The sequence below is a fragment of the Hoplias malabaricus genome, chromosome 1 (assembly GCF_029633855.1).
Source record: "Hoplias malabaricus isolate fHopMal1 chromosome 1, fHopMal1.hap1, whole genome shotgun sequence".
In the NCBI taxonomy this organism is placed as follows: Eukaryota; Metazoa; Chordata; class Actinopteri; order Characiformes; family Erythrinidae; genus Hoplias; species Hoplias malabaricus.
In genome coordinates this window covers 3,554,649-3,579,406 of record NC_089800.1, presented here as the reverse complement: position 1 = coordinate 3,579,406, position 24,758 = coordinate 3,554,649, and the positions used below count along the sequence as shown (strand labels likewise).

Genomic DNA, 24,758 nt, shown 5'->3' with positions numbered 1-24,758 from the left:
ATCACAGTGGATGAAGCGGTGGCCATTAAAACCATTGCATCATGTGGAATTTTCACTAACATTTCCAATGAGGAACAACCATGCCGATCAGGTCCAGTGCTCTCAGACGTCCAGCTCCCCACATCGACTGACGGAACTCGCGCAGTGAGTCTGAATGAGGTTTGAACTATTGGCTACACTGCCACCACGTTTTAGATGTAAACAAAGCTAACATTAAGAAGCTGGGCTATGGACTCTTCCTGGTATAGTGTGGTGCTCCAGTCTGACCCTAGTGTGCCGAGTGGAGGGCAGTGCTGTTACCCTCTCTCTTAAACCAGCCACATTTCACTGAATGGAATTCATACACAGAGATCACAACAGAAATGCTCATAAAGCCTCTTCTCTGAAAAACACGCTCGAGAAGCATCTCATTAGAGCCCTGATTATGAACACGAGCTCAGATCGTACTCTACTTTGGCTTCGCTCGAATACACAAACGCTTATTTTTAGATCCTCCGGGCAAAACTAGGTACATTTTGCTCAACTTTGTCAGCAATGTCAGAATCAGTCCACCCACGTCTCATCACGCCTCCGTTTAGAAGTTTCTTCGACTGAGAGGAAACAAAATTAAATAAGAAACTAAAGCAACAACTCCTCAATCTCCCTGTGGCAGAGACAGATTATTTTAGTAAGGAGGTGCTCTTGCATGAAAATGGCACTGTCACAGTCTACAGAGAGAAGAGGACTTCAGGACACGCTCCATGCATACATTAGATCTTCGTTGATGTTTACATGTATCAACAGCGACTTTGAACTTGTGTGTAGGCGTATCTTCGTCACTCTGCAAACACTAATGTCTTCCTCAGCCTTTCACATGGCGTAGTAGTATTTTTTAATCTGTGAAGTGCACTATTTAGGGAGCAGGACGCTGCGTTCCAGGGAGAGCGTTCCAAGGCGTCCATCCCGATGTCTGATGCTGCCTGCAGCCTCTGTAGTGTAGTGTAGCTTGATACATGTCCATCCAACTCAGAACCAATCACAGCTGTTGCAGTCTGCGGCTGCCCGACACGTTTACATTTCAGGAGAGGTGCATGTCAGGCTAGTGCGTAGGGTACAGCACATGTTGGTGTCTATGTGGGACCTACGTGTTGCTTACAGCTTAGGTTTGAGTTAGAAGCTTAAACTGGCCTTAATGACGGTTAGTTTGGGGTCTAAGGAACATTGCAAAATGGACATCCCCAATAAATACATCTGCTAGCTTCTGTAAGAAGAGTGAATGATTAGACAGCAGAGTAATTTCTCTATAGGAGTCAGTGTTTCTAAAGAGAACAGAGCACTCACCAGTCTGCTGATCTCCTCCTGTCTGTCTGGTGCTGACCGCGCTGTGGCTTTGATCATGGTGGATGTCTGATTATCTGTCAGCTTCTTGATGCACCTCTGCCCAGCCACTATATTGCACACCTGCCAAGTGAGCGGAGGGGAATCGAGTCATAAAAGGCAGCTTAATCTTGGTTACAATACAGCCATCAGTGAAAACCGCAAGTATTTACCAATCAGCCACATCGCACTTATCACAAATAGCAAACTGGACCTCATGCGGTTTTATTGGTTTCCAAGGTGAAATATGCTCACCTCCAGGGGCAGGTAAGTGTGTTTCTGCTCCTGCCCCACCTGCAGACAGGGCAGATGGGGGTATTTGAGCTGCAGGTTGTACTTCTCTCTGAAATACTGAGCTACGGTTCTCTCCACCGTCTGCCCATTCTCCAGCTGCAAGGGGAACCTGCAAAATATCACAGGACCAAGTTATACGCCTGAGACTCATTCAACCACAGGAGGGCAGCAGTGAGTAGAAGCAAAGATCAGGTCAAAGTCGGGAAAGAATTTTCTTTGTGAAAATAAACTACATATCTTTTTTTTCCATAAAACCAAAGTACAATACTTTATAAGGTAAATACTTAGACTTGTATTTTTAACCAAGTTTATTTTAGTTAACATAAGTTTATCTTCGTTTATTCAAAATATTTATAAAACCAAGAAAAAAAAAAAAGAAAGCAGAACATGACGATATAAGCTTCGCCACTTTGCGATAAACACACTCCTGTCCAGGGGGGTCTCTCCTCATCCAGAGGTCCACAAACACCTAAAGTCCATGGTGCTATATTTGTCACCTAACACTAACGATGCTGAAAATAGCTGGATAACATTTCACTGCAAAGAAAAAATTATTACAGTTTTAACGTAAGAATAATTTTACTACATTATTGTAAAAGTGGCATCATTTTTGCACCGGCCACATCTCATATTTCTTTATGTTGGACAGGAACTGCATTATCATTTTCCGCTCTTATATTTGCTTAGAAAAATCAACAAAACTCGCCAGGGAAATCCAAACGTCTGCTGATCATATCTATACGGGGGGCCATTTTGATTTGGGGTTGACTTTAATGACTTAAATATGGATTATAGCTAAACAGAGCCGGTTCACGTCTTTAAACGAGTTGTTCATCATCTTAAATAATAGTAAGCATGCCCCTTCAGGTTTTATCCCTCACAGGTTCCTGACTCACGTTTGGTGGCTGGCAGGCCGGCGGGTCACGTTACAGACACGATATTTCCTCCGCATGGTTCCACAGTGCGTCACCTCCACCTTAAGACCTACAACAAAAACACAACGACACATGCTGGGGCGGGTTGGCAAGGTAACAGAAAACCAGCCTCACTGTCCTAACAATAGCTTGTATCTGTGAAGCGGTAACCATGAGAAAAGAGGAGAAACGTAAACTTGTTGGCCGAGTATAAAATTATTTTAGTCACAATCTAAATGCTCCGTATGTGGAGAATGAGTCACACTTTGTAAATGAAAGTTGGCTTAGACAGAGACAGAGGTATAACAGGGGACAATTTAAAGTTGTCCTGCCCCCTACCCTGAGTCTGTCTAATCACAGCACACGACCTACGTTTTTGAGAGCGCAAAAACAAGGTTAAATGCAGCAAAACAAAATGTGCGCAGAGAAAAAAAAAAGCACAAAGTAAAAACAAAGAAGATGGAGAACCAAGCGAAAACGGGTAAAAACCACAGCATCCATTTCCCACTCCTCACTGCTGTGGGCTTGGGTCGAGGTGAACAGCGAGCGGCTCGTTATTTAAAGGAGCGGTGTTCACATTTGGAAAAAAAAAAATAAGTGGACCATATTCATTTTCAAAGCAAGTTCAGTTCCTTAGAAAATGCGAAAAATGCTGCTTAACGTATTCAGATCTTCAACCTCAAAGGTTTCTCATATTCAACATACGCTCGTCTGTTTTTCCCCCTCCGTTTATTTATTTTTTTATTTATCTGTTGAAGGAGCTTGAGAACATCATCAGGAATGAAAACCATGACTTTGAGCCAGAGCCAAGTTTTCTGAACAGTGGACTATAACCAGCACCTTATAAACAACGAGAAACTGCTGCCCTCCAATTACAAAGTGTGTTCTTACAAGAGAAAAGGATGAATCATAAGGTCGTGTTGCTTTCTCTCTCACTGCTCCAAGGTCCAAGTTTCATGCTCATTACACTAAATTAACCGTATTTTCGCAAGCGGTTTGATTATGAGTCAGAAGAAGACGGGATTCCTCTTAGAAATGTCAGCTTTGTGAAGGAAATGACACACAGCTTGGGAAGAGGCTCAGTCAAGGAGAACAAGACGCAGTCCTTGTTCTTACTGCTGGCTATTTTCCCTCTGAAAAACCCACCCACCTATGCCCACCACTCTAACATTTCCCTCTCACCTTTGATTTCTTTGGTGAACTTGACTCGGTGTGAATCAGTGAGGGGCCGAGGCTGCTCGTCGATGTTGTGGATGTCCAGGACTTCACACATGAACTGGATGACTGGCTGTGCTTTGTAGAAGGCCGTGGCAGAGACTGTTGTTGTTGTTATTTTTTTTGGGGGGGACAGAAAAACAGAAAAGTCTCAAAACAAATCATTACACAAGCTGGTCCTCACTACTTTCTCAATTAGCCACCAGAAGGTATGATGCGAATAATTAGTCGATGTACTCATTACACCAACCGACAGCTGTTTTAGAGTACGGCACTGAAACAGGCCAGTGTCAGATAAGACTCCAATAACAATCAGAAAAGCAGAAGCAAACAGTGACAACAGTACGATCCCTTTCTGATGAAAAACAGTCTAGAACTGAGGAACAGCGAGTGCTTGGTCCTGTTTCAAAGACTGCGGCTGGCACACAGATGAGCCCCAATGCTTCTAAACATTTATAAATACAGACACTGTCTGCGCAACTATCTCCAGAGGGTTACTAAAGATCCACAGAGCTGCACGGTTCACTCATTTTCACCCAAGGACGTTCTGCAGCTTTTTCCTTGATGGAGCTCATAACAAAAGCCGTGACAACTACATTGTTCTCGTTTGCCATTTTCAAAACTAATTCATTTTAAGATTACACATTGAATAAAATGAAATTGATCGGCTTTAATACTACGCAGCGGTTACCATAAAACGACAAGCGCAGGAGAATGTTTGCATTCTGAAATACAATTATTAATTAAACCTAATCACTGTGGAGTGAACGTAATCCATTGTGAAAGTACAGGGATGAATCTGTGTCTCATTACTGAGCGTAAGCTGTGTGACTGTCTTAGCTGAAAACGTTCAACCTTTCAAGCTCACAGTGAGAATCTGGGGAATTAACAGGTACATCATTCTGAATCTACTGGCCTGACACATTCCAAAAGTCCCATTGAAAAACATCCTCAGGTGAAACTACACGAGCTGAAACAGTGCTATAAGAGAATAACCGAAGCTATGCAGTTTGATCATTATCAAATATGTCGAGGTGTGTTCCAGCAGGTCTAACGCAGTGCTGCCATTATCTGTCTGAGTCATTCTAGAAGTGTCTGATAATTACTTGATGCGTCAGGTGTGTTACAACAGGGAAAGTGAAGATGTGCATTACATGCGATTTAGAAGGAAACCGCACATTGCTGAAGTAGTTAGTGAATAATAACTGCATGGGCTACATATTCGGTGTATAATGCTCTTATCTAATTTGGAATTGATCAGATTTTCCGCAAAACCTCTGAGAACAATAAAGATCAGAATATGAAAGTAACTTGAAATTCATCAAGTAAAATTTATAAATCAGTCAATCGTTTCAAGCAATGAAATAAAATTAATATCTACAAGGCTATGCGCCAAGCTAAGCTTTTAAAAATCTCACACCGAGTGAGCGGTGTGGCCTCAAAGCCAAGCCACAGTCGTTTTCGCGCCCTTTCTGCTCTTATTCACTCCATTATGTTAGACACAAAGAGAGTGTGAAAGGGAGCTGCTTTCAGACGGCTGGACTTTTCCCGCTGCCCGGCGATGAGTGCAGGGGGCGGTGGGGGGAGCAACCATTCCGTCCAATTGAGAAAAAGGTCTGACACTGTAATGAAGTGCGAGGGGGGAAATTCAAAACAGGACGAGGAAAACAGCCAGACACAAAGAGACAGACGGAGCCGAAAGTGAGATAGAGTCAGACGGACAGAGAGCGCCGCCCCAAGCCGACGTAATCAAAAACATACGTCATCTCCGATCATTCAGGCTGCCCCTCGTCTCCACAGCAACTCGCCTAGTATTTCTCACACTCTTCTTGTCTCGAGCGCAGAGCTCTGACTTCTCCAGCGGGTGATACGACGGCATGATAACGTTATCGTGATCAATTTCGTCACGGCTCTAGCGGGGGGTTTGTGAGGACTGTTTAACTGCAAGGAACTTTAGATGACGATTTAAAGCGTCAAACCACAATTAAAGCATTTTGGACAAAACTGGAAAACACCAGGACATACACAACACATCAACACATCCATTAAACTCAGACCTCTTTAAGAAAACTCTCTCACCGTCAATGTTAAGCATCATCTTCCACATGGCGGGTCGTACAGACTGATGGAAACCGAACCACACCTCCCTGCCTCCTCCCAGAGGATGGTCATAGCCCTCCGGAGCCGAAAAGAACGACCGACCCACTGGAGTGTACCTGGAGGGAAAGATATGAAGATTTCTCACGCGCCCTATGTTCATAAACATACATTAATAAATGCACAGTAATTAATTAAAAACATAATAGAAAACTACAATAAATGAAATAAAAGTGGGGATGTTCTGTCCTCTACTCCAGGGGGTACACATCAAGGCAAATGAATGAGATACAAATGCAATGTAATCATATTATTTTGGTTAATAATAGGCTGCTGTTTTGTATGAATTACCCATATTTAAAATAAGTTCCAGTGACAGTGGGAGATTATTCTCATCTGCAAGAGGAGGGAACTGCTGAAAATGTTTGAGAACAACCCCATCAGACCTTTTTAATTGACTCTACAGACTCCATTAGACGTCAAGACTTCTCTGCTGTGCCCAGTCCTTCTACGCCATTGTATTTTCCCTCTCTTCAGTGCAGTAATAACAACCTGCAACAAAATATGAAGCCCCCCCACTCCACTTTTCTCAAGTGGCTTGTTGGTTGCTCTGATTTCTACAGACGCTGCTGCTTTGAGCAGAGGTCAAACAGAGTGCCACACATTCCCCTTCCCCAGAAACAAGGCAAGAACAGAGCAAGTGGCCTCTCCTGTTTAAAATAGTCCCAGCCCGAATACTTCTCTAGCGCTCCTTTAATAGCAACGTAAAAGCACACAAAATAACAACTGGTACTTTCTTTTTTTCTGACAAATCAGATCAAGGCCATCAAAAGTTTGGAGGGACAAAACTAAAGCACATGCATCAATTTCTCTGCATTCTCTCCTCCTCCATCTCTCCGTGTTGGCCTTCTTCCAGTCTCTCAGCACTCCAAACCCTAGGCAGCTTCATCCTTTCTTCATCACATCTTGTTATTACACTGCAATGCTAACAAAGCTACACCTATGTTGTAGCAGGCATGTCCTTTTCGTTATCCATTAAAACAAGATTCACTGAGATGTATAATCTGTTTTGCAGCAGCGTCCTGGACAATAGGTCTGGAAGCTTGTGCAAACTGCTTCTAATGTGAAACAGCTGCACATGAATTAGAGTTACAGTTCTACAGCGCTTTTTTAGACCTTCAAAGCACTTTCCATATTTCAGGATGTTAGGGAGATGCCTAAACCACCTCCAATATGCAGCATCCATCTGGAAGATGTGCTGGCAGCCAATCTGTAACTGTGTCCTCACCACACATCGGGTTTTAGGCAGAGAGGAGACGAGAGGGAGTGAACGAGCCAGATTACTGAAGATGGGGACGATTAGTTCTCTCCTGAATTTAGAATCAGTTACACCTTAAGTAATCTGAAACTAATTAATAATAACTCAATATTACCCATTGATGGAGCAGGGATAGAACAATATGTTTGACATATTTCACAATTTTACATGTTAAGAGGTCTCTTTCGAAATCTCAAGATGCCGTTTCTCTGCTGTGAGCAGAGAGCAAGAAAGCCTAGCATAATCAAACTGAGTCCCTTTGTTTATTTACCCCTTTACTGACGCTTGGGCATTCGCCAAAACTTTAGAAAGGCTTCCAAGTCTTAAACAGATTGGAGAAGAGGAAATGGAGAGGAAACGTACTCAAAATTGTATTAAAAAAGTGTTCTGAGATTACTTTCCTAAACATAGCACATGAGAGGCCAGAAGTGACCACAGTGGTTTCCCCGACTCTTTGCGGAGATGCCACAGGATCTTGTATGACCTCAGAGAGTCAGGACCTGGGTTTTACGCCTGATCTGAAGGACAGCTGTGTTTATTCAGTACAGTGTCCCTGTTACTGCATCAAGACATTGGGATTGACACAGACCACAGGGACAGTGCCCTGAGTTTAGCCCATGGCCAAATGTGGCCTAGAGGGGTATAAGCTCTGTGAGAGAGTGAGACAGTGCTTATTAACATTTGAAGCATATTTATTCACTGCCCATGATTTTTGATAACCTGATTCTGTAAGATGCCAGTTGCAATTAGACTCAATAAAATCAGATATAACAATCCAGACAGTATCCAGGTGGTCTCCAGTAGGCAGACGGGCTGTATACCGCTAATACCTGCCAGCCCTCTTTCTTTCTATCTTCGTCTGTCTTTTCTCTTACACACATTACTATCAGATCTTTAGCTTGGGAACAAGTCAACTGCAACTGCTAAAACAGTCACCAACAGAAGTGCTGAGCTAGGGTCAGAACTGTTAAAAGCCAGATTCATTTGGACTGCTGTCCTTTGCTGTGAAGGCATGGAAAAAAATGAGGCATGACAATTCTACGAGGAAACTGGCAGTCAAAACACACCTATAAACTGAGCAACACCACCACTCAGCATCTCTCTCAGACACTTTCACTGTTCCTCACCCATGTGGTGCGAGCCATCTGTGTCATTCTGTTTACTCTGTGCACAGTCTGTTTAGGGTTGATACACATCATTGAGTGAAAGAGAGAAAGGCTGTCTTCACGTTACCCGGACAAAGTATAGCAAATTAGATTTTTATGAAAGCTGATTTTTTAGGGCTGTGTGGACATGTCAAATATGCAGATGTGGTCAGTAACTTCAGGCTGTGCCTCAAACAGCTTTGTGCTCCCTACATAGTGCACTGCATGAGTGATGAAACTACAGCTTCTTCAACAAAATATTGCATGTAGATGAGAGCTGAATATAAATGGATTTGTGTTAGACATAGTGCACAATATCAAGGTGTTGAAGCTGTTATTTAAAGGCCAAGATTGAAAAATACACAGGACTTGAGGCCCATTTGGAATGGAGCTGTATAAACTGTGTGCTGTTTCTGGGACAGACTTGTTCACATTACAGACAGGTCACTTACATTTAGAAATGTGAATTTCAAGATGTGCCAAATGTGATCTGAGTAAAAGTATCAGTAAGTTGATCAATGAGGCTTGTAGCCTAATTCTAGAACAGGTCAGGGGTGGGCAATAACACAACATTCACCAATGAATGAATAAAGGCAAATTTAAAGTCTAAGCACCACTTAATGGACCTCCATGAATATTTCACATTATTGTAGTTACTGACAGATATAAGTATGAATTAAAATGAAAATAGCAGCTTAATTTGTGTTAAAACTGACAATTTTATTAAATTGACGGTAAAACCCGAGCTCGCTACGGAAATTCTTGAACGCGACCGTGACGTCACTGGTGGACAACAGCTGAACAACGCCGCGGTAAAACACCGTTATGACTGACTGTTATGACAGTATCTAGCTAGCTAAATAACCAGCATTATTCATGACAATAGCCTAGCAATAAGCTAAACTCAAATGTAGAGGTACCGTTATTCTTGTAAATGTGATCGAAGTCGAACTCGAATTCATCCGACACTATAAACCTCCGTAATGCAGCTAGGTAGACGAGTATAATCTGAGCCACCGAGTTTAGCGAGTCAAGCTAACGTTAACTAACACCAACTAAAACAGGCGAAGTGAGTGTCCTTACCCTGTTTACCTCCATGTTACAGAGGCTCTTGAACACCTTTCGTTGGTGTCCTTACATGCCCATATTGTTCTTTTAAACGGTCTTTTAAACCTTATTCCTTCAATTAGTAAGAAATAACATGTTTTCTGACTATCAATAAACACAAGTTAGGAACTCAAACTCCACTGTATTTATTTGTTTGACACTTTCATATCGCTGGTGCTTAGCCTTTAAGCAGACGGGATTTTTTTTTATTGGACTGGTTTCACTTTATATAAAAAAAAATATCAATAAATAAATAACGTACATTTAAAATTAGTTAAGATTTAAGAATCCATTTGAAACAAGGAATGATATTTATACATAAATACATAATTGTTGGGGGCAGAAACGAATTAGGGGGCAGGGGGGTGGTGGAAAGGTGCTTTCTTTGAGCAGTTCCTTATCGTAAGAAATAGCAAATGTATAATTTACTAAATCAGACTCATTGAGAAGGTCATTTTTAATCTTTTAATTCAAAATAACTTGTGCAGTGCAAGTGACAGGATGGCTGAAGGAGTTAAAATAACAAGACTGGCCTTTTGTAAAGCCTCTGCATTGGCTCTGATAAGGCTGCGGGGTGAATATTGTGTTCAGGGCATCATCCACTATCGCTATGAATGGGCTAGGGAACGCTACAGATGTACAAACACCCTCACAAACAGCATGGGACTAGCTGCCAGCAGGAACAGCGAAACAGTGAGAGGGTTAGAGAGAGACAGAACACTCTTCTCTACACCCAGGTCAGGGGAGATATCTCAGCAGTTGGTGTCTGTGTGGCTGGATGGTGATGACTAAAAGCTGCAGAAATTAGCTTGTTTTAGGAGATTAATCCTCAGAGGAATGTAACTCTATAGCTGTGGATTCCAGAGAGGGTTCTGCATGGACAAGTAGTGATAAACCTGATTTTTGTTTTTAGTCATTGTACATTGTACTTGAAGTTTTAGCCCATCTGTGACAGTGGGGGGAGGGGGCTCTCTGGGGTTAGGTACCTTGCTCAATGGCACTCAGCTAGAGGGAGGAGACAGCACTGTTCCTACACTTAAACCCAACCCTAGCTTGAATTAACATGACACTAAATCAAAATATTTTATGACTTAATAAAATACATATTTGAAAGCCAGGTATATTCAATCTGCACATACCTCACATGCCACAGAGAAACAGCAGGTGTATCAGGTAAAGCCTGCTGAGTAACTGCAATCTCTCTCCAACTACTGAATGTTTGAGAGCTCTAAGCTTTGAGTGTGTGATGGACTACACATTTACAGCTTTTGGTAGATGACTGACAGGCGACAGGACTTGCACACTACGCTAAACTGCATGCTGCGTGCTTTGCTGCTACTCAACTATAAAGATGTGATATATGTGAAAGAGATTTTATGTGATAGATGTGGTTTATCAAGTTCTTCTGCTTACTTCATCGAGGGCAGGTGCCTCAGCACCACGTCCACAGCGTGTACTGGGTTAGTGCTGATGGGTTTGTCCAGCTCCAGCGGTTCAGGCATGCCACGTCCAGTCAGAACTTCGTGAAGCATGTGCCAGCTGACGAGAGACACGAACTTGATGCTGACCTTAAACGGACGGTCTTTGCCTCCCTCTCCTGGCAGCGTGACGTCCAGGTCCACCTGAGGAAAGAGAATGGAGGACGGTGGCTTTCATCAGGTCTAGATTTCTTTCACAATAGGTCTTGTTAACTGCAGGGGGAGCCCAGGAGCTCAGTGGTGTAAAACTAAGCCTAAGGCAAACTTACTCCAGTAGGAGCCACGGGCAGTGGGTTGGCTGTGTATAGGCTTTTCTTCCCATCGTAGACTGGCCTTCGATCCCCAAAGATGGTCACCTTAAAATGCTGCACCATGGAGTCCACCACCTCCCTACACACAAAAATATACAAGCACATGTCACATTAGAGCTCTCAAATTAAGACCAGAGATGCATCAACAGGGGATTCTGTGATCCCGCGCCAGTGCCGTTATTTTTATATATCCTCGCCATCCAAAGAAAAACATGCGCCTCCATTTTTGTGGATTTTAATTTACTTCACCATTTGAACACAGCTGTCCTTCACACTGAGAAAATTTCATGATGAATGGACCAACAGAAATGCTCCAAAATCACTTTTAATTTTTTAAATTGAAATTAAAAAGCTGTTTATTTTCTTTTGTAAAGAAAAATAATTGTATTATATCTACCTCCATCATTATAACAGAGAAATATAATGTGTTGTTGTCATGCAATAAAAAAAGGGATCAAATGTTATGCCAAAGTTATTCACCAATTCCATAAACAGATTCAGTCATATCCCTTCTATTTCAGTTCCAACCGTGGAGAAAAAAAGACCCTACCGAAATTCTTCAACACTTCCCAATCTAATCTGGGTTTCCTGTTATTTTGCAAGTGCAGAGATGCATCCAAACTAATCTCAGTGGTAATTGGCAGCACTCCACAGCTGTGGTGGATTTGGTTGAACAACGGCAGGGTTTTCTTTACGCTTAAGCTGTTTATTTGGATTTTATAAGAACAGCCATGGGACTAGAGCGTCCTCTTTATCTGCCGCATCACAGACTAGAGTCCATCTGCTTTTAAACACATGACTTACCTGTTGACTCTCCGTGGGCACTTTTCAGGTTTAATGTCCACCTCATAGAGGTAGACGTCCATCTTGGGGATCTCCACCTGGAAGCAGTTGGCCAGCAGCTTGATGGGCTTCCCCATGGTGCCATAGCCGGGCCTCCGGGGCATGGAGAATAGGGACTGGGCCCCAACGGCTCCTGGACACAAAGAGGAGGATAGAACAAAGTCTGTGGCTACATCTCTGAGATACAGGCACTAATGCTCCAGTGCTGGGGTCACTAATGAGAAGACCGCAGTCTAGGTCCAGACCAAGATTTGTCCCATCCTGAACCTGGGCCTATAACCGATACAATATTGATTATTTATTTTTGACAAAGTGTTTATATTTTACCTGGAATATCTTTTCTAGGATTTATGGTAGTGGCTTTATTGGCCCAAGACACTCTCAGACCAATCAAATGTGTTGTAAATATCACACAACACTTCTCAGCCAATCGGATATGTGCTTTATAAGTAGTGCTGCACGTCGTGCAGCAGAGGTACAAACTAGTAAATAAACAACAACAAAGGTGCAATATGCCTCATTTAAATCATTATGCCTCATTGTTTATGTATCAGGTGAAACTTAAGTGTTTTACAGACAACTGAATAGTTAATCACAATTTTTAAAAACATTAAATCATGCTCAGAGAAAAATCTATAATCGCACAAGCCTAACCCAGACATAGCTGTGGTCATTACTCAGTACCATCAGCTGCTTGAGGTTCAGTTCCCCAACTAAATTAACTAAATAAACTACTCCAGAGTTACGAGACAGTGACAGCTGGCAATGGTTTCCTGACACTGAATCACCAAAGAACTGCACTTTTTTTCCACTTCATCAAAAGTGCCCAGAACTCACCAAGCATGTGGAAAAAAACTCAGTGTGAAGGGAGAAGAACAGCGACACACAGACACAGCAGAGCTCAGTAAAAGCGGTCAACACCTCGACACGGTTAACGCTGCATCAAACAGTGGCAGAGTGGCCCACTGCAGGAGTTACATGACGACACCCGTGATAAAAAAGCGGGTCCCTCGTGCCTATGCACTGTGTTTAAGAACTAAATTCCAGGTTCTGGGGTCAGTACATGTCTGTGCTTCTTAGACATTATCACCTCATTGAAAGGGAACGTTGGGTATGAAAAAGAGGTAGCAAATCTTATACAAAAATAAAACCTTCTCCATGTAGACTTTGGTCTTTTTTTTTTTAATAATCTGAAAGCTGTGCATTGTGTGTAAATTCAGGGTAAAATGATCCAATTTTCTTCTGGATTGAAACTCTTTCCTAGTGGTGGGTAATATGGCTCTAAAATAATATCACGATATGTCAGGGTATTCTGGCGATAACAATATTCTTGGCGATACGAAAAAAACTCTAAAATATACTTGTATTAACTTCAAAAACAGACTACTGCAACACAATCAATACGAATTATATTAAACGAAATATTTCTTACGAAGTATTTAATATATACTAATTATATTTTTACTCCACTTTTTTGGAGTAAATTTCTCCACCTCAGAGCCACTTTCCACCGTATTTCACTGTGGCTAAATGACTCATGTAAAGAACGTATACCGTATTATGGGTAACTGCATGACATCATTACGTAAACCAGTCTGAATATCACTAATATCACGATAGTTTTTTTTTATCGTTTAAAAATTATGACTACAGGAGGTCCTCGGGTTACGTCAGTCCCGAGTTGCAATGTTTCTTGGTTACGACACATCTCCCGTTTACTGTATAAAGCCTTTGTTTCGACTTAAGTGGTTTTGCGACGGGAACTTCATGTTTGATGTGCGCGGCGGAAGAATACACGGTTACGTGGCTCGGGACCGAGGAGGACTGCGTCACCCCAGTCGCATTAGGATAGGATAAGTGATTACAGTATTTTATTTATGTACATAATGTACGCATGTTTCGACTTGCACCGAAAATCGGTTTATGGCGCGTCGTAGGAACGGATCAACGTCGTAAGTTGAGGACCCCCTGTATATTATTGCGAACAATACGATACGGCACAGCCCTACTCTTACATTAACAGACATTAGGTTTCAGGTATGATTTTATATATAAACTTAACTGAAAACCAAAACCATTTACCCATTTCCAGAGATCCTACACGTGGATCGCATAAACCTAAACAACAAAGCATTTTTAAAAATCAGACCAGAAACACTGTCCTTCAGTATGTTTCTGAATGAGAGACAGAGACCAAATGTCATCCATTATAATCTAACAAAATCACAACTAGTCATTCTCACTTCACAGAAAACTTCTATTCAAATCGTGGAAGCTCTAACTCCTACACATTCAACATTTTGTTTTTAAAACCATAACCATCCACAGTTTCCTAGACACCTCCCACTAAACCTCAGCCTGGTGCTTTACTCTCAGTGCGGCGGATGTATCAGCTGTGCTTTCAAAATTAAACAGAGCAGCGATAATCAGCTCAAGATCAGAATGCTGATTTACAGGCTTCTGAAACTTGCTGTCACAAAGCCCCACCACACCTCCACCACGTCATTCTCGTAAACACAAACCTCCCCAGCATCATTCTTAGAGACAGAGACCGACAGAAAGAGTGACTTAGAGCAAGAGACCAAATCAGCACTACACACTAACCAGCACAGGAAAGTATATGTGGGCACAGAGCAGGTTTTTTTTTTTTTTTTGAAGGGACATTTTTAAATCTTCTTCCTCTTTACAGACCCCCTCCACGTTAAAGCCAGTCATGTCCCATAGCTCCTACACTAGGAGCATATATTGATGAAAGTGCTTTAATGAGGTTAAAGGAGCAGTCCATCAATTAACAAATAGAAATTTAAGTCATTCACTTGCTGACATGTAAATAGCCCGGTCTATAAAAAAAGACAATTTCCAGGATTCATGTAATGTGTACTAAATATATCTGACACGCAAACACTGTGTACTAAATATGTTTGTGGATGTTCAAGTGACCCAGCCCAAAAAAGCACCCATAATCGTAAAACATATCAATAAAACTTACTTTACGCTTCAAAAGGTTCAAAATTGTAGCTTGCTGTGCTGTTGTAAAGCCATCACTAACAGTTTATACCACCGTTATCACAAATTATTTTAAAATAAGTATGAATCATTATGAATTAGAAATGTAGAAATATATCTGGAATGCTGTTTTTGGAGCTCTTATTGAAACAAAGCCATACAGAGTGGACCGACCACCACCACATGATCAAGACCTATGAGGTCTTCTCTGAGGTTTCTGAGACATTTAAATACAGATGCACAGATGTTTAAAGTTGCATGCATTGGGGAGCCACACTCTGGAGCAGGTACAAATGTCTACAAACCTCTGAACCTACAAAGTAGAAGAGAGAGAGAGGGGTGGGCTTGCACTAGAGTCAGTGGGAAAAAGACAGAAAAAGGAGGAGGAGTTAATGGAGTTTCGACTTCCTTCTACCTAACGACACACGTCATTACAGCAACTCAACACACACAGACTCCTTTTGATATTCTCTTTCCTTCTTATATCTGTCTCTTTCCTCTGGTATTTTCCTCTTTCTCTGCCATCAGAAAGGAAAGGGGGGAAAAAAATGTTGTCACCCTCTTCGCTCTCACCCTCGCTCTCTGTGGTCTCAGGGCTGAGCTCTTTCTCCCATGCACTCTCCCCACACTACCACCCACTCACTCATGCACATGCACACACTTTAGTACCACGTCACCAGAGCTCAACAAAATAATTAATTAAAAATTGTCACCCAAAGCACCAAGGCCACGGATGTGAAAATGAGAGAGAGAGAGAATCAAACACCTCTGTACGTCACTGCTCAGGAACATCACTCATACACTGACACACACACAGCATCTAATACAGACTCAATCAATAACCATGTTTCTCTCTGTCAACCTTTTCACTATGAGAAGACCTCAAATGCCATGGGTCTGAATGAATAAGGTACAGTGAGGAGGCCATGTGGAGCTGTGGTAAAAGACAAGCATCTGTTGTTGAACTATAGAGGAACAAAGTCCTTCATTTTTAGTTTGTATGTAACACACAGAGCAAAGATTCTTCAGAATCTATAAAGACTCAACGTTAGCTTCAGGTGAAATGAGTAGCATCATTTGCGTTTCAGGGATGGACCTTTGAGCAGGGTTCTGTTCATATGAGCAGAAAGAAGAAGCTCTTATGATCATGTGCTGGTGTTTATTTGATTTTTTAGCTGGTTAATAACACACAATAAATATCCTGGAGAAACAGGATGACTTCTGTTGATTGTTTTACTCATACGCTGCAGTAGATTCGATACTGACAAGTTTGTTTTAGTTTGAGTTTTGTTCTCAAAAAAGTAGGAACAAGAAGCTCTGGAGAAACAGGTCTGAATACCCCTGCTATAGAGTACATAAACCTAGAAAGCCTGCAGACTTTGATATCTAAAACTCTAAACATTTACAGGTCGCTCCAAATCTGACTGTTATCAAATAAAAACAGAGGACATCACGCAGGCTTCGCAAATATTTGCACGTCTCTCGAGTCAACAATTTCACCTGGCGGGAGAACAGAAGAGCATTTAACACTACACGGGTGTCCTGGGGTTTCCACATGTTACTGGGTCATTTTAAATTCAACAAGCTACTGATTAAGGCAGTGGTCTACTGGATTACAGCGACATGAAAATCTAAGCAGCTAAACAACAAGACAGTGATATTTGGGGGTGTTTATAAGACAGGGTGATTCATGCCGTACTAAGTAAGCTTACTACATCAGTTTTTCTGACTCATGGTACTAAACGCAGCGCATAAGTGACTGTTAATGTGACATATTCACTCACTTTTCCACAAGTGAACACAGTTCTGGGGTCTTGATGAAACCTCCCTGAGCTACTTACGTCAAAATCTCCAAAAGCTGCACAGCAGTGTACTTCCCGTCTAAACGGGCCTGCTCAGAATGACCACTTTCAGCGCCTGTTCCTTTAAATGATACCAAGCCGCTCGCTGGTTTGAGAGATCTGAGTAACTGGTGCTCTCCTCCAGCACGCTAAGCTGTCCAGTGGCATTACATTAGCAGCAGTTTGAAAAAAAAAAAAAAGGAGACCAGCTTCACATGTCTTGGAGAAAGCATCTGTCTGCCCTCACCATCTCTGGTTGAGTCCAACTTCACTGAGTGGAACGGGGAAAACGACTAATGGTTGAGGAGGAAATTCTGCAAAAATCACTGGTATAAAATATATAAACAATAGAAAATCTCTGTTCACTACGAGACAAATTTCTGAGCCAATGTTACTTTGGTACGTTTCCTAAAAACACAGATAAATATGCCACTGTATAAATGCAGTACTCTACTTCTGGAGCATGTGTGTGCATATCACTCACACACACACACACACACACACACAATACAGCTGTTGTGAGTCTAATCCGTAGAGGTCTGGGTTGTGGGAACAGGCCGAATGTTGAGGGGAAAACGCACAATGCCATCAGTCAGAGTGACAGCACAGGGCTGAGGAGAGTGTGTGTGTGTGTGTACGTTCATTCTGAGGAAACAGTGATCAACAACCTGTGAGCACAGTATACAAGTCTCTTTAAAGCAGCATGCGTTCGTGTGTTTATATGCGTAAGAAAAGCAGACAGAAAATGAGAAAAAGAGACGAAAAGAAGAGAACAGAGAGAAGTGTGAAGAAATACACAAAAGAAACAGAACAAAGAAAGACAGAAAGAGAAACAAAAAAGTCAAAGAAATAGGGAGGGACTTGAGAATATTTCATTTCATTGCCGTCACTGTATCTTTACATTGAGTCACATAACACTGCCCAGGATTCTGACTTGGGATCAGGACACGCTTCCCGAGCTGCTCTGTGAATATCAGAGAGAGGTTTAGACTGGAGTTAAACTCGAGAGTCTGGTCTGGAGGGACTGGGCATGTTTCTGGCTCGTTGTGGACGGAAAAGAGTCTGAACCAAGAGCACGGTGCTGATCGTGGCCGAATGAATGAGATCCTTTCTGGGACAGGACTTCTCCCCATCTCCTCAACTGGGTGAATGAGACTCTGTTACAAACAGGACCACCATATTACCACCAGAGAGAATGAGAGAGAGGGGGAGCCACAATAAAACACTCTGCCGCTGAGGGAAATCCCAGTTTACAAAGAAACCTAAAAAGGTTTAACTAGAAACTCAAAGTGAGTCAGGTAGGTCTTAAAAGGACATACTCTCCCCTTTTCCCCACAGTGGAACACGGTTGTAAGTCTTAGTGAAACATATGCGACTCGCTTTAGTCAAAACACCACAAAAGTGTTCTCCTCCCCACCTTCTTAAGTAGCCTGTTCAGCGCCTGTTCCTTTAAATGATAACAAGCCGCTCGCTGTTCACCCCGACCCTGAGCGCACATCAGTGAGGAGCAGAAGCTCTGGTTTTTTAGACGTTTTCACTCAGTTCTCTTTCTTCTTCGTTTTCTCTCAGTGCTCTTTATTTATCCACACTCGTTGTGTCTGTTTTGCTGCGTTTAACCTCGTCTTTGCGCATATAAACGCGGGTCCAGTGCTGTCATTGGACAGACTCAGAAGAGGGGGCAGGACAATTCTAAAACCTCTGCACTTGATGTCAGAAGCAGATCAGATTCACATCTGCTTGATTTATCCCATTTATTCTGATTGGGCAGCACACTAGGGGTGGGCGATATGGCCCTAAAATAATATCACGACATTTAACGGTATTTTGGGCATAATGATATTTGTCGATACGACAAAACACTGAAAACTATGTTTATTAATTTTGAAAACCCACTATTGCAAGAAAATGTTCTATTAATATTAATTATAATAAATTAAATACACATTAATATAATTATATAGTTATATTTATTAAAACGTTTTATTTTACTGCAAATGTAACTGCTTCAAATATTAAGCAAATTTTAATATGTAAACATCTACATATTTTGTTATAGGCTTCTTTCATGCCTTATATAATACAATGGTTTATTGTACGTCTTATATTCTGCAAACCACCTCCACACACTGAAGTCACTCCCCTTTCCACCATATTTTACTGTGCCAAAACGACTCGCAACGAACGCAACCCATATTATGGTTATCTGCATGCCATCATTAAGTAACCAAGTCAGCATATTACTATCATTCATTCATTATCTGTAACCCTTATCCAGTTCAGGGTCGCGGTGGGTCCAGAGCCTACCTGGAATCATTGGGCACAAGGCGGGAATACACCCTGGAGGGGGCGCCAGTCCTTCACAGGGCAACACAGATACACACACATTCACACCTACGGACACTTTTGAGGCGCCAATCCACCTACCAACGTGTGTTTTTGGACTGTGGGAGGAAACCGGAGCACCCGGAGGTAACCCACGCAGACACGGGGAGAACACACCACACTCCTCACAGACAGTCACCCAGAGCGGGAATCGAACCCACAACCTCCAGGCCCCTGGTGCTGTGTGACTGCGACACTACCTGCTGCGCCATATCACTATTTTATATATTTACATATTTTACATATCACTATTATATATATATATATATATATATATAGATTATTTTTTTGCGTTTTAAAAATTATGACAATATTATCACGAACTACGCGATACAGAACAGAAAATTTACTGTCGTCAGTGTGTGGGTTGGAGGGCTCCAGATTCACACCATAATACATGTTTTTTTTTTTTTTAATAATATGTCCCCTGTAAAAGCCTTTAAAAAAACTGACTGGGTGGTCATGTTTCAGTGTGTGGGTTGGTGGGCTCCAGATCACCACATTAATGTGCACATGTACTAAATGAAAAAACATTTTTTTTTTTTCATAATATGTCCCCTTGGAGTGCATTCTGAGTAAGATTGTTTACTGTTTGGCAGGCTCTCCTGGAGTGCAGGAACACAGCCCATTTTATATTTTTTGCATTACATTCTTCTAAAACATCATATTAATATTGTTTTTTCATGCTGGAGACGAACTAGACTTTGTTTATTGATCATATGCTATAGGTAAATATGATCCAGATTCAGTCTGGAAACACCAGAGGATTAGAAAATAAGGCAGGGGAGGAAAAAATAAAAAATTAACCGTGACCACCTGACCACCCATGGTCTAAGCTTGCATACCTCCCTTCGCTCCCTCATGTCTCCTGGCTTTCTGTCTCGTCCCTGGAGAACAGCTCAATTCTCTGAACTCTTCACCATGGCTTGAACGAAGAAAGACCCCCATTGCCCAAGCAGAGAGAGGCCCCCTCTCTCTCTACACACTCAGAGATCTGTTTGCGACTGCCCCTGAAACATTCCCCACTCCAACAGCCTACTCCAGAGGGCCCGAAGAATTCGTCTCAACAGCCTTGAGACAGGACGGAGCACCTGGCAAAGTGACCAACAGATTTGTGGAGAATTTTGCTCCACAAAATAATGACACCGGCGTAAAACCTATTTGACTTGGAACACACATAAACAAACAAACAAAACTACTGCACTGGACGACCTCAAAAGGAAGGGGGTAGATTGCAATCCCTCTGCTTTTCTTCATGGATAAAAGAGAAGGAGGTGTCAACCTACCCAGCCACAACAGACCTCACCGTAAACTGCTCTCTCCATAGAAACCATCCACGATGCGCCGTTTGTTTATGCATGGCTTAAGAGGAACCAGAGGGCAAAACAAAGGGGAATAAAAGACTATAATGTGACCAGAAGAAATGATGAAGGACTCTAACTTACACCTCGTCAAAGGAACCAGGTTTAAAAAAATCTGAAGTTTCAAACATTCTCTTGGCTCTCCACATTGCCCCAAAATTATTAAGTCAGCTAATACATGTGCATTTCCATTTGTTTCTTTAATCTTGCACTGGGGCTATGAGGCTACTGCAGCGAATAAGAAATTCAAGTCTTGTAATTCCAACTAATTTTTAAACAATCATTATTCTAAGGAGGAAGAAAACTGTAAATTATATCATGTGAGCTCTCCGTCGGCTGCTCCTCAGCTTTTACCTGCTGTCTGCAGCATGAAGCAGTGTGTTATGGTCTACAGGGATCTTTACAGCTGACACTGGAGGAAGAGGAACTAGATTTGGAACCTATGCTATGGGGGACTTTCTCAGAGTGGCTGCTGGGCCAAAGCATGCCTTGATGTTCGTGTTTAGAGCAAGACATAATGGCTAATACCAGCGTTTGCACCTTTGCTTCACTGCATCACTATACTAAATCAACATGATCCCCATAGTTCATCCAAAAACTAAAATACCTGTGATAGGACAGGTTAAATATTCAGTGATTGGTCAGAGCTTAGCACCCTCTTGCAAACCTGTGATATCAAATTTGTCAGGGTCTGTATCACGACAATGATTAAATCATGCAGCTCATACACTTCCTGAAGCCACCTGGACCATCTTCACGTAAAAACACACCGGTAATGTCTCCCTTCCTCCTGTGGTGACACCCTAAATGACAGGAAACACCTGGTACACCACGCACTGTTGAGCACACCCCATTGCACAAAGGGGTCCATCCATGCCCCACCAAATTCACTGCACACTCAAAACGGCACGACAGGGTTTCTCCTACGCTTCAACGGGGAGAAAAAGACTGAGTCACCTCAGAAGCAGCGCCACCGCTTTCAGCTCTACAGCTCAGTCGCCCACTAAAAACTTGCTTTCTACAGATGACAAAATATAACAACTGTAATTATTGTATGCGAGTCGGTGATTGTTGAGTTAATTGCGATTAACTGTGATCGTGGCTTTTTTGGCTCTATGGTTCGGAGCACTTTGCTGAAACGTTTGCGGATGGAAGTGTGAGCATTTGTGATTTTTCGGAGTGCTCATTTGTCAAAATCCGATGGCGGACACTGTGTGAATACTGCAAAAAAAATGTTTAACGACATGTCAGAACCCGCTGGCAAACGCTACAGTGACTAAAATCGTCTCACGTTGTTACAGGGGGCACGATTCTACTTCTCCGTTCTGCTGTCAATATTAAAACTGAAGTCAGAAGCATTGTCTGATGCAAATTATACTGGATTTTTTTTTCCTTTAAAGAAACTTACAGAAAACTCATAGGACTCAAAGTTTCCAAAACCACACGCTGATGTACCCATGTTTTACATCTTTGTAAGTACTTAAAACGCAACCTAAAAACAATGAACATAAACTTTAGGTTGTGAATTAATCAATTACTTCAAATAAAATAAATAAACACATCCTACACTGTATATTCCTGTCAGTTAAACAGCGACCTGTGGGTGGCCATTACTTCAACCGATGACGTGATGGGGGACGCAACAAGTGCAAAAGCAAAATGTCGTATTTAAGCTAAACCTACATGACACTTAAGATCCAACAAGATAAGAGAAGTCACATTCAGGTCAGTGGAGGCGACTGCCCTCTGGCTTTTTTAAAAACCTTTAACCTCACAACACCACATTGTGGTGCTATTTCCATCCTCCACCCGTGTGGTTCAGAATACAACTCTCACATCACTTTCTAACCAGGCCTTAAATCAATCCTCAGCCAGCTTCAGTGAATGAATACATAAACTAATAAAGAAATATCCAGCATTACTCAGAAGTGTTGATCTGTTTCACCAGGTAAAATGTACAGAATGATGTCACTGGTTTCCACTCTTCAGCCACTGAAATTCAATGAGTTCAGAAACATTGTTCAAGCCGAGACATGACTACCACTATCTTTGTTTTTTGGGGAAAGCCCCTCTTACATATTCTTTTCTATTGAAAATTAACATTATCGCACTTTATCTCTACTACAAGAGGGGTTTTTCATGTGTATGCCAGGCAAACTTACAAGGACAAACCCACCTGTCCAAGAAAGTACACCAACTCAGGAAAGCAGAGGTGGACGATTTACGACTCATCTACGTAAGCAGGATTTTGGCACCGTCTTAAACTAAAAGATTCTCCTCTTATTGAACTAAAGAACTTGTGTGACCAAAAGTAGACTTAAAATTATCAAATAAATTCAAATGTATTAGAGATATGTTGTTTGGAGTGACCCAAAAAGTTTCCAGGTTAGAGGAGGCAGATCCACTCGTTGGTTTGAAACCATTATACACCACAAACATCCCGATATGAACCTCTGTTCCTGCTCAGATAGATGCTGAATGGAGATATGTAGAATATTCAGTCAGCTAACTACCTAACTAATATATATATCTCATAAAAAGGACGCTAAGGTGCAAGTTCTCCACTTCTAGTAGTCCAACTACTATACTGTGCTTTCTGAGTAGACAGACCTTGAGCTGAATTCTTTGTTACTACCACCACCACCAACTAAACCACAAACTAACAAACCGTCAGCTTTGTCTGTAAAACCTGTTTCCTCTAAAACAAAGCACATATACAAAAAAAAACCCTGTTCAGTTGGTTCTGTTAGAAAGAAATCCACACAGTCCAGGTTTTACATTTTCTATATAGCTTCTGCCTACATCAGATAATCCAAACAGCAAATAAATCTACACACAATGTCCACATGGGACCATATGTGGCCTGTCTGGAGCCCATCGTCTAGCCATCACTGTCCAGGACAAACCCCATGGACAAAACTTGCTGGTATCAAACATATGGGCCCAAAAATGGGAGAGAAGGCCGGGTGCTGTAGTTTTATTGAGCGTCTAGAACAAGACTTGAGGAGGTTTTACAACACAGCAACGAGCAAAGTTTGTGAAGCAAAGAGCAAACCCTGTCAGAAAGTTTACAGAACTCGAACAACGAGGAGAGTTTGGTTGAAATGTTACCTGTAGTTCCGATTTCCATTCATGGGGTCTCTGTCCGGTTCAGTCTCCCGGCTCTCAGTGCAAGAAGTCGGTTCCAGAAACGGAAAACTCCGGAGGACCGGAGCTGCTTGTGCTCGGCCACCGAAGACAAGAGTCACCAAGTCGGTGAAGTTCTGGAGAACCCCCGGCCCGCCCCCTCTGGACGGGGCTTGGGTGGCTATGTATATATTACTTTGTATATTTTATAGAGAATGTTCGCCGTCCGTATCCACACTGCTGAACTGAATGTAACGTTATATTATATTTACCAACGACGAGCCCAACTAACGTTAGCGAGCTACAGAGGAGATTCAGACCCCGAAATAACGATTAGTAACACCAATAAAGGAGGTTAGAAACTCGACAACATTTCCACAACAAGCTCAAGAAGTTAACGCTCCAATCGTGAAGAAAAAGCTTTCAACTTGTCGTCTTCTCTCGCCTCTTCGACGGAGCAGGAGCAGACCTGAAGCTAACGTTAGCTGGTTGCCATGCTAAGCGACGTCCCTCCGTCAACTCTGCTTCACAGTTTCCCACAAAACTTAACGCCTTTATCGCTAAAGACGTGCCGTTTGCCCGCGGTGAGTATCCTCCGCGAACCCGTCAATGTGTTAACTTATAAAAACGTCGTCTCTGACTGTGGAATCTCGTCGTTTTCCGTCGTTTTTTTTGGCGTTTTTCTGCGCTCCGCTCCGCTCCCGGTTCGTCAGCGCTCCAACAGCTAAATATGGGGAGCTGCGATCCTCCGTGACGGCGACATGGGAACCTCTCAGAGACGAGCGCTGATTGGTTAGGGGGAAAAAAAAGGCCCTCCCATTGGGCCATGCTGACAGACTCTCCGCTGATTGGTGCAGTGGGGACGAGGAGGCGGGAACTGTGTCAAATGAAGAGAAACAGACGTCAGAGTACAGGAGCACTTTTTTCTCAATTTGCATATTTCAGTTTAAAGTCCACCTCTGCT

General features: G+C 42.2%; 1 protein-coding gene across 2 annotated transcripts in view; it reads right to left on the bottom strand.

Annotated features, from left to right (window-relative positions):
* The window catches only part of ago3a (argonaute RISC catalytic component 3a), a 32,330-nt gene extending 7,828 nt beyond the window's left edge, over positions 1–24,502 (bottom strand). For both annotated transcript variants that reach the window (XM_066676076.1, XM_066676083.1), the window contains exons 1-9: positions 23,780–24,502; positions 12,040–12,211; positions 11,194–11,314; positions 10,860–11,068; positions 5,859–5,995; positions 3,747–3,881; positions 2,547–2,634; positions 1,612–1,759; positions 1,321–1,440 (exon numbers count right to left, since the gene is read on the bottom strand). In XM_066676076.1, the coding sequence (XP_066532173.1) occupies positions 1,321–1,440; positions 1,612–1,759; positions 2,547–2,634; positions 3,747–3,881; positions 5,859–5,995; positions 10,860–11,068; positions 11,194–11,314; positions 12,040–12,211; positions 23,780–23,798 (1,149 nt within the window). In that variant the 5' untranslated portion in view covers positions 23,799–24,502. The remainder of the gene's footprint in view (positions 1–1,320; positions 1,441–1,611; positions 1,760–2,546; positions 2,635–3,746; positions 3,882–5,858; positions 5,996–10,859; positions 11,069–11,193; positions 11,315–12,039; positions 12,212–23,779) is intronic.
* Positions 24,503–24,758: the final 256 nt, after the last annotated feature.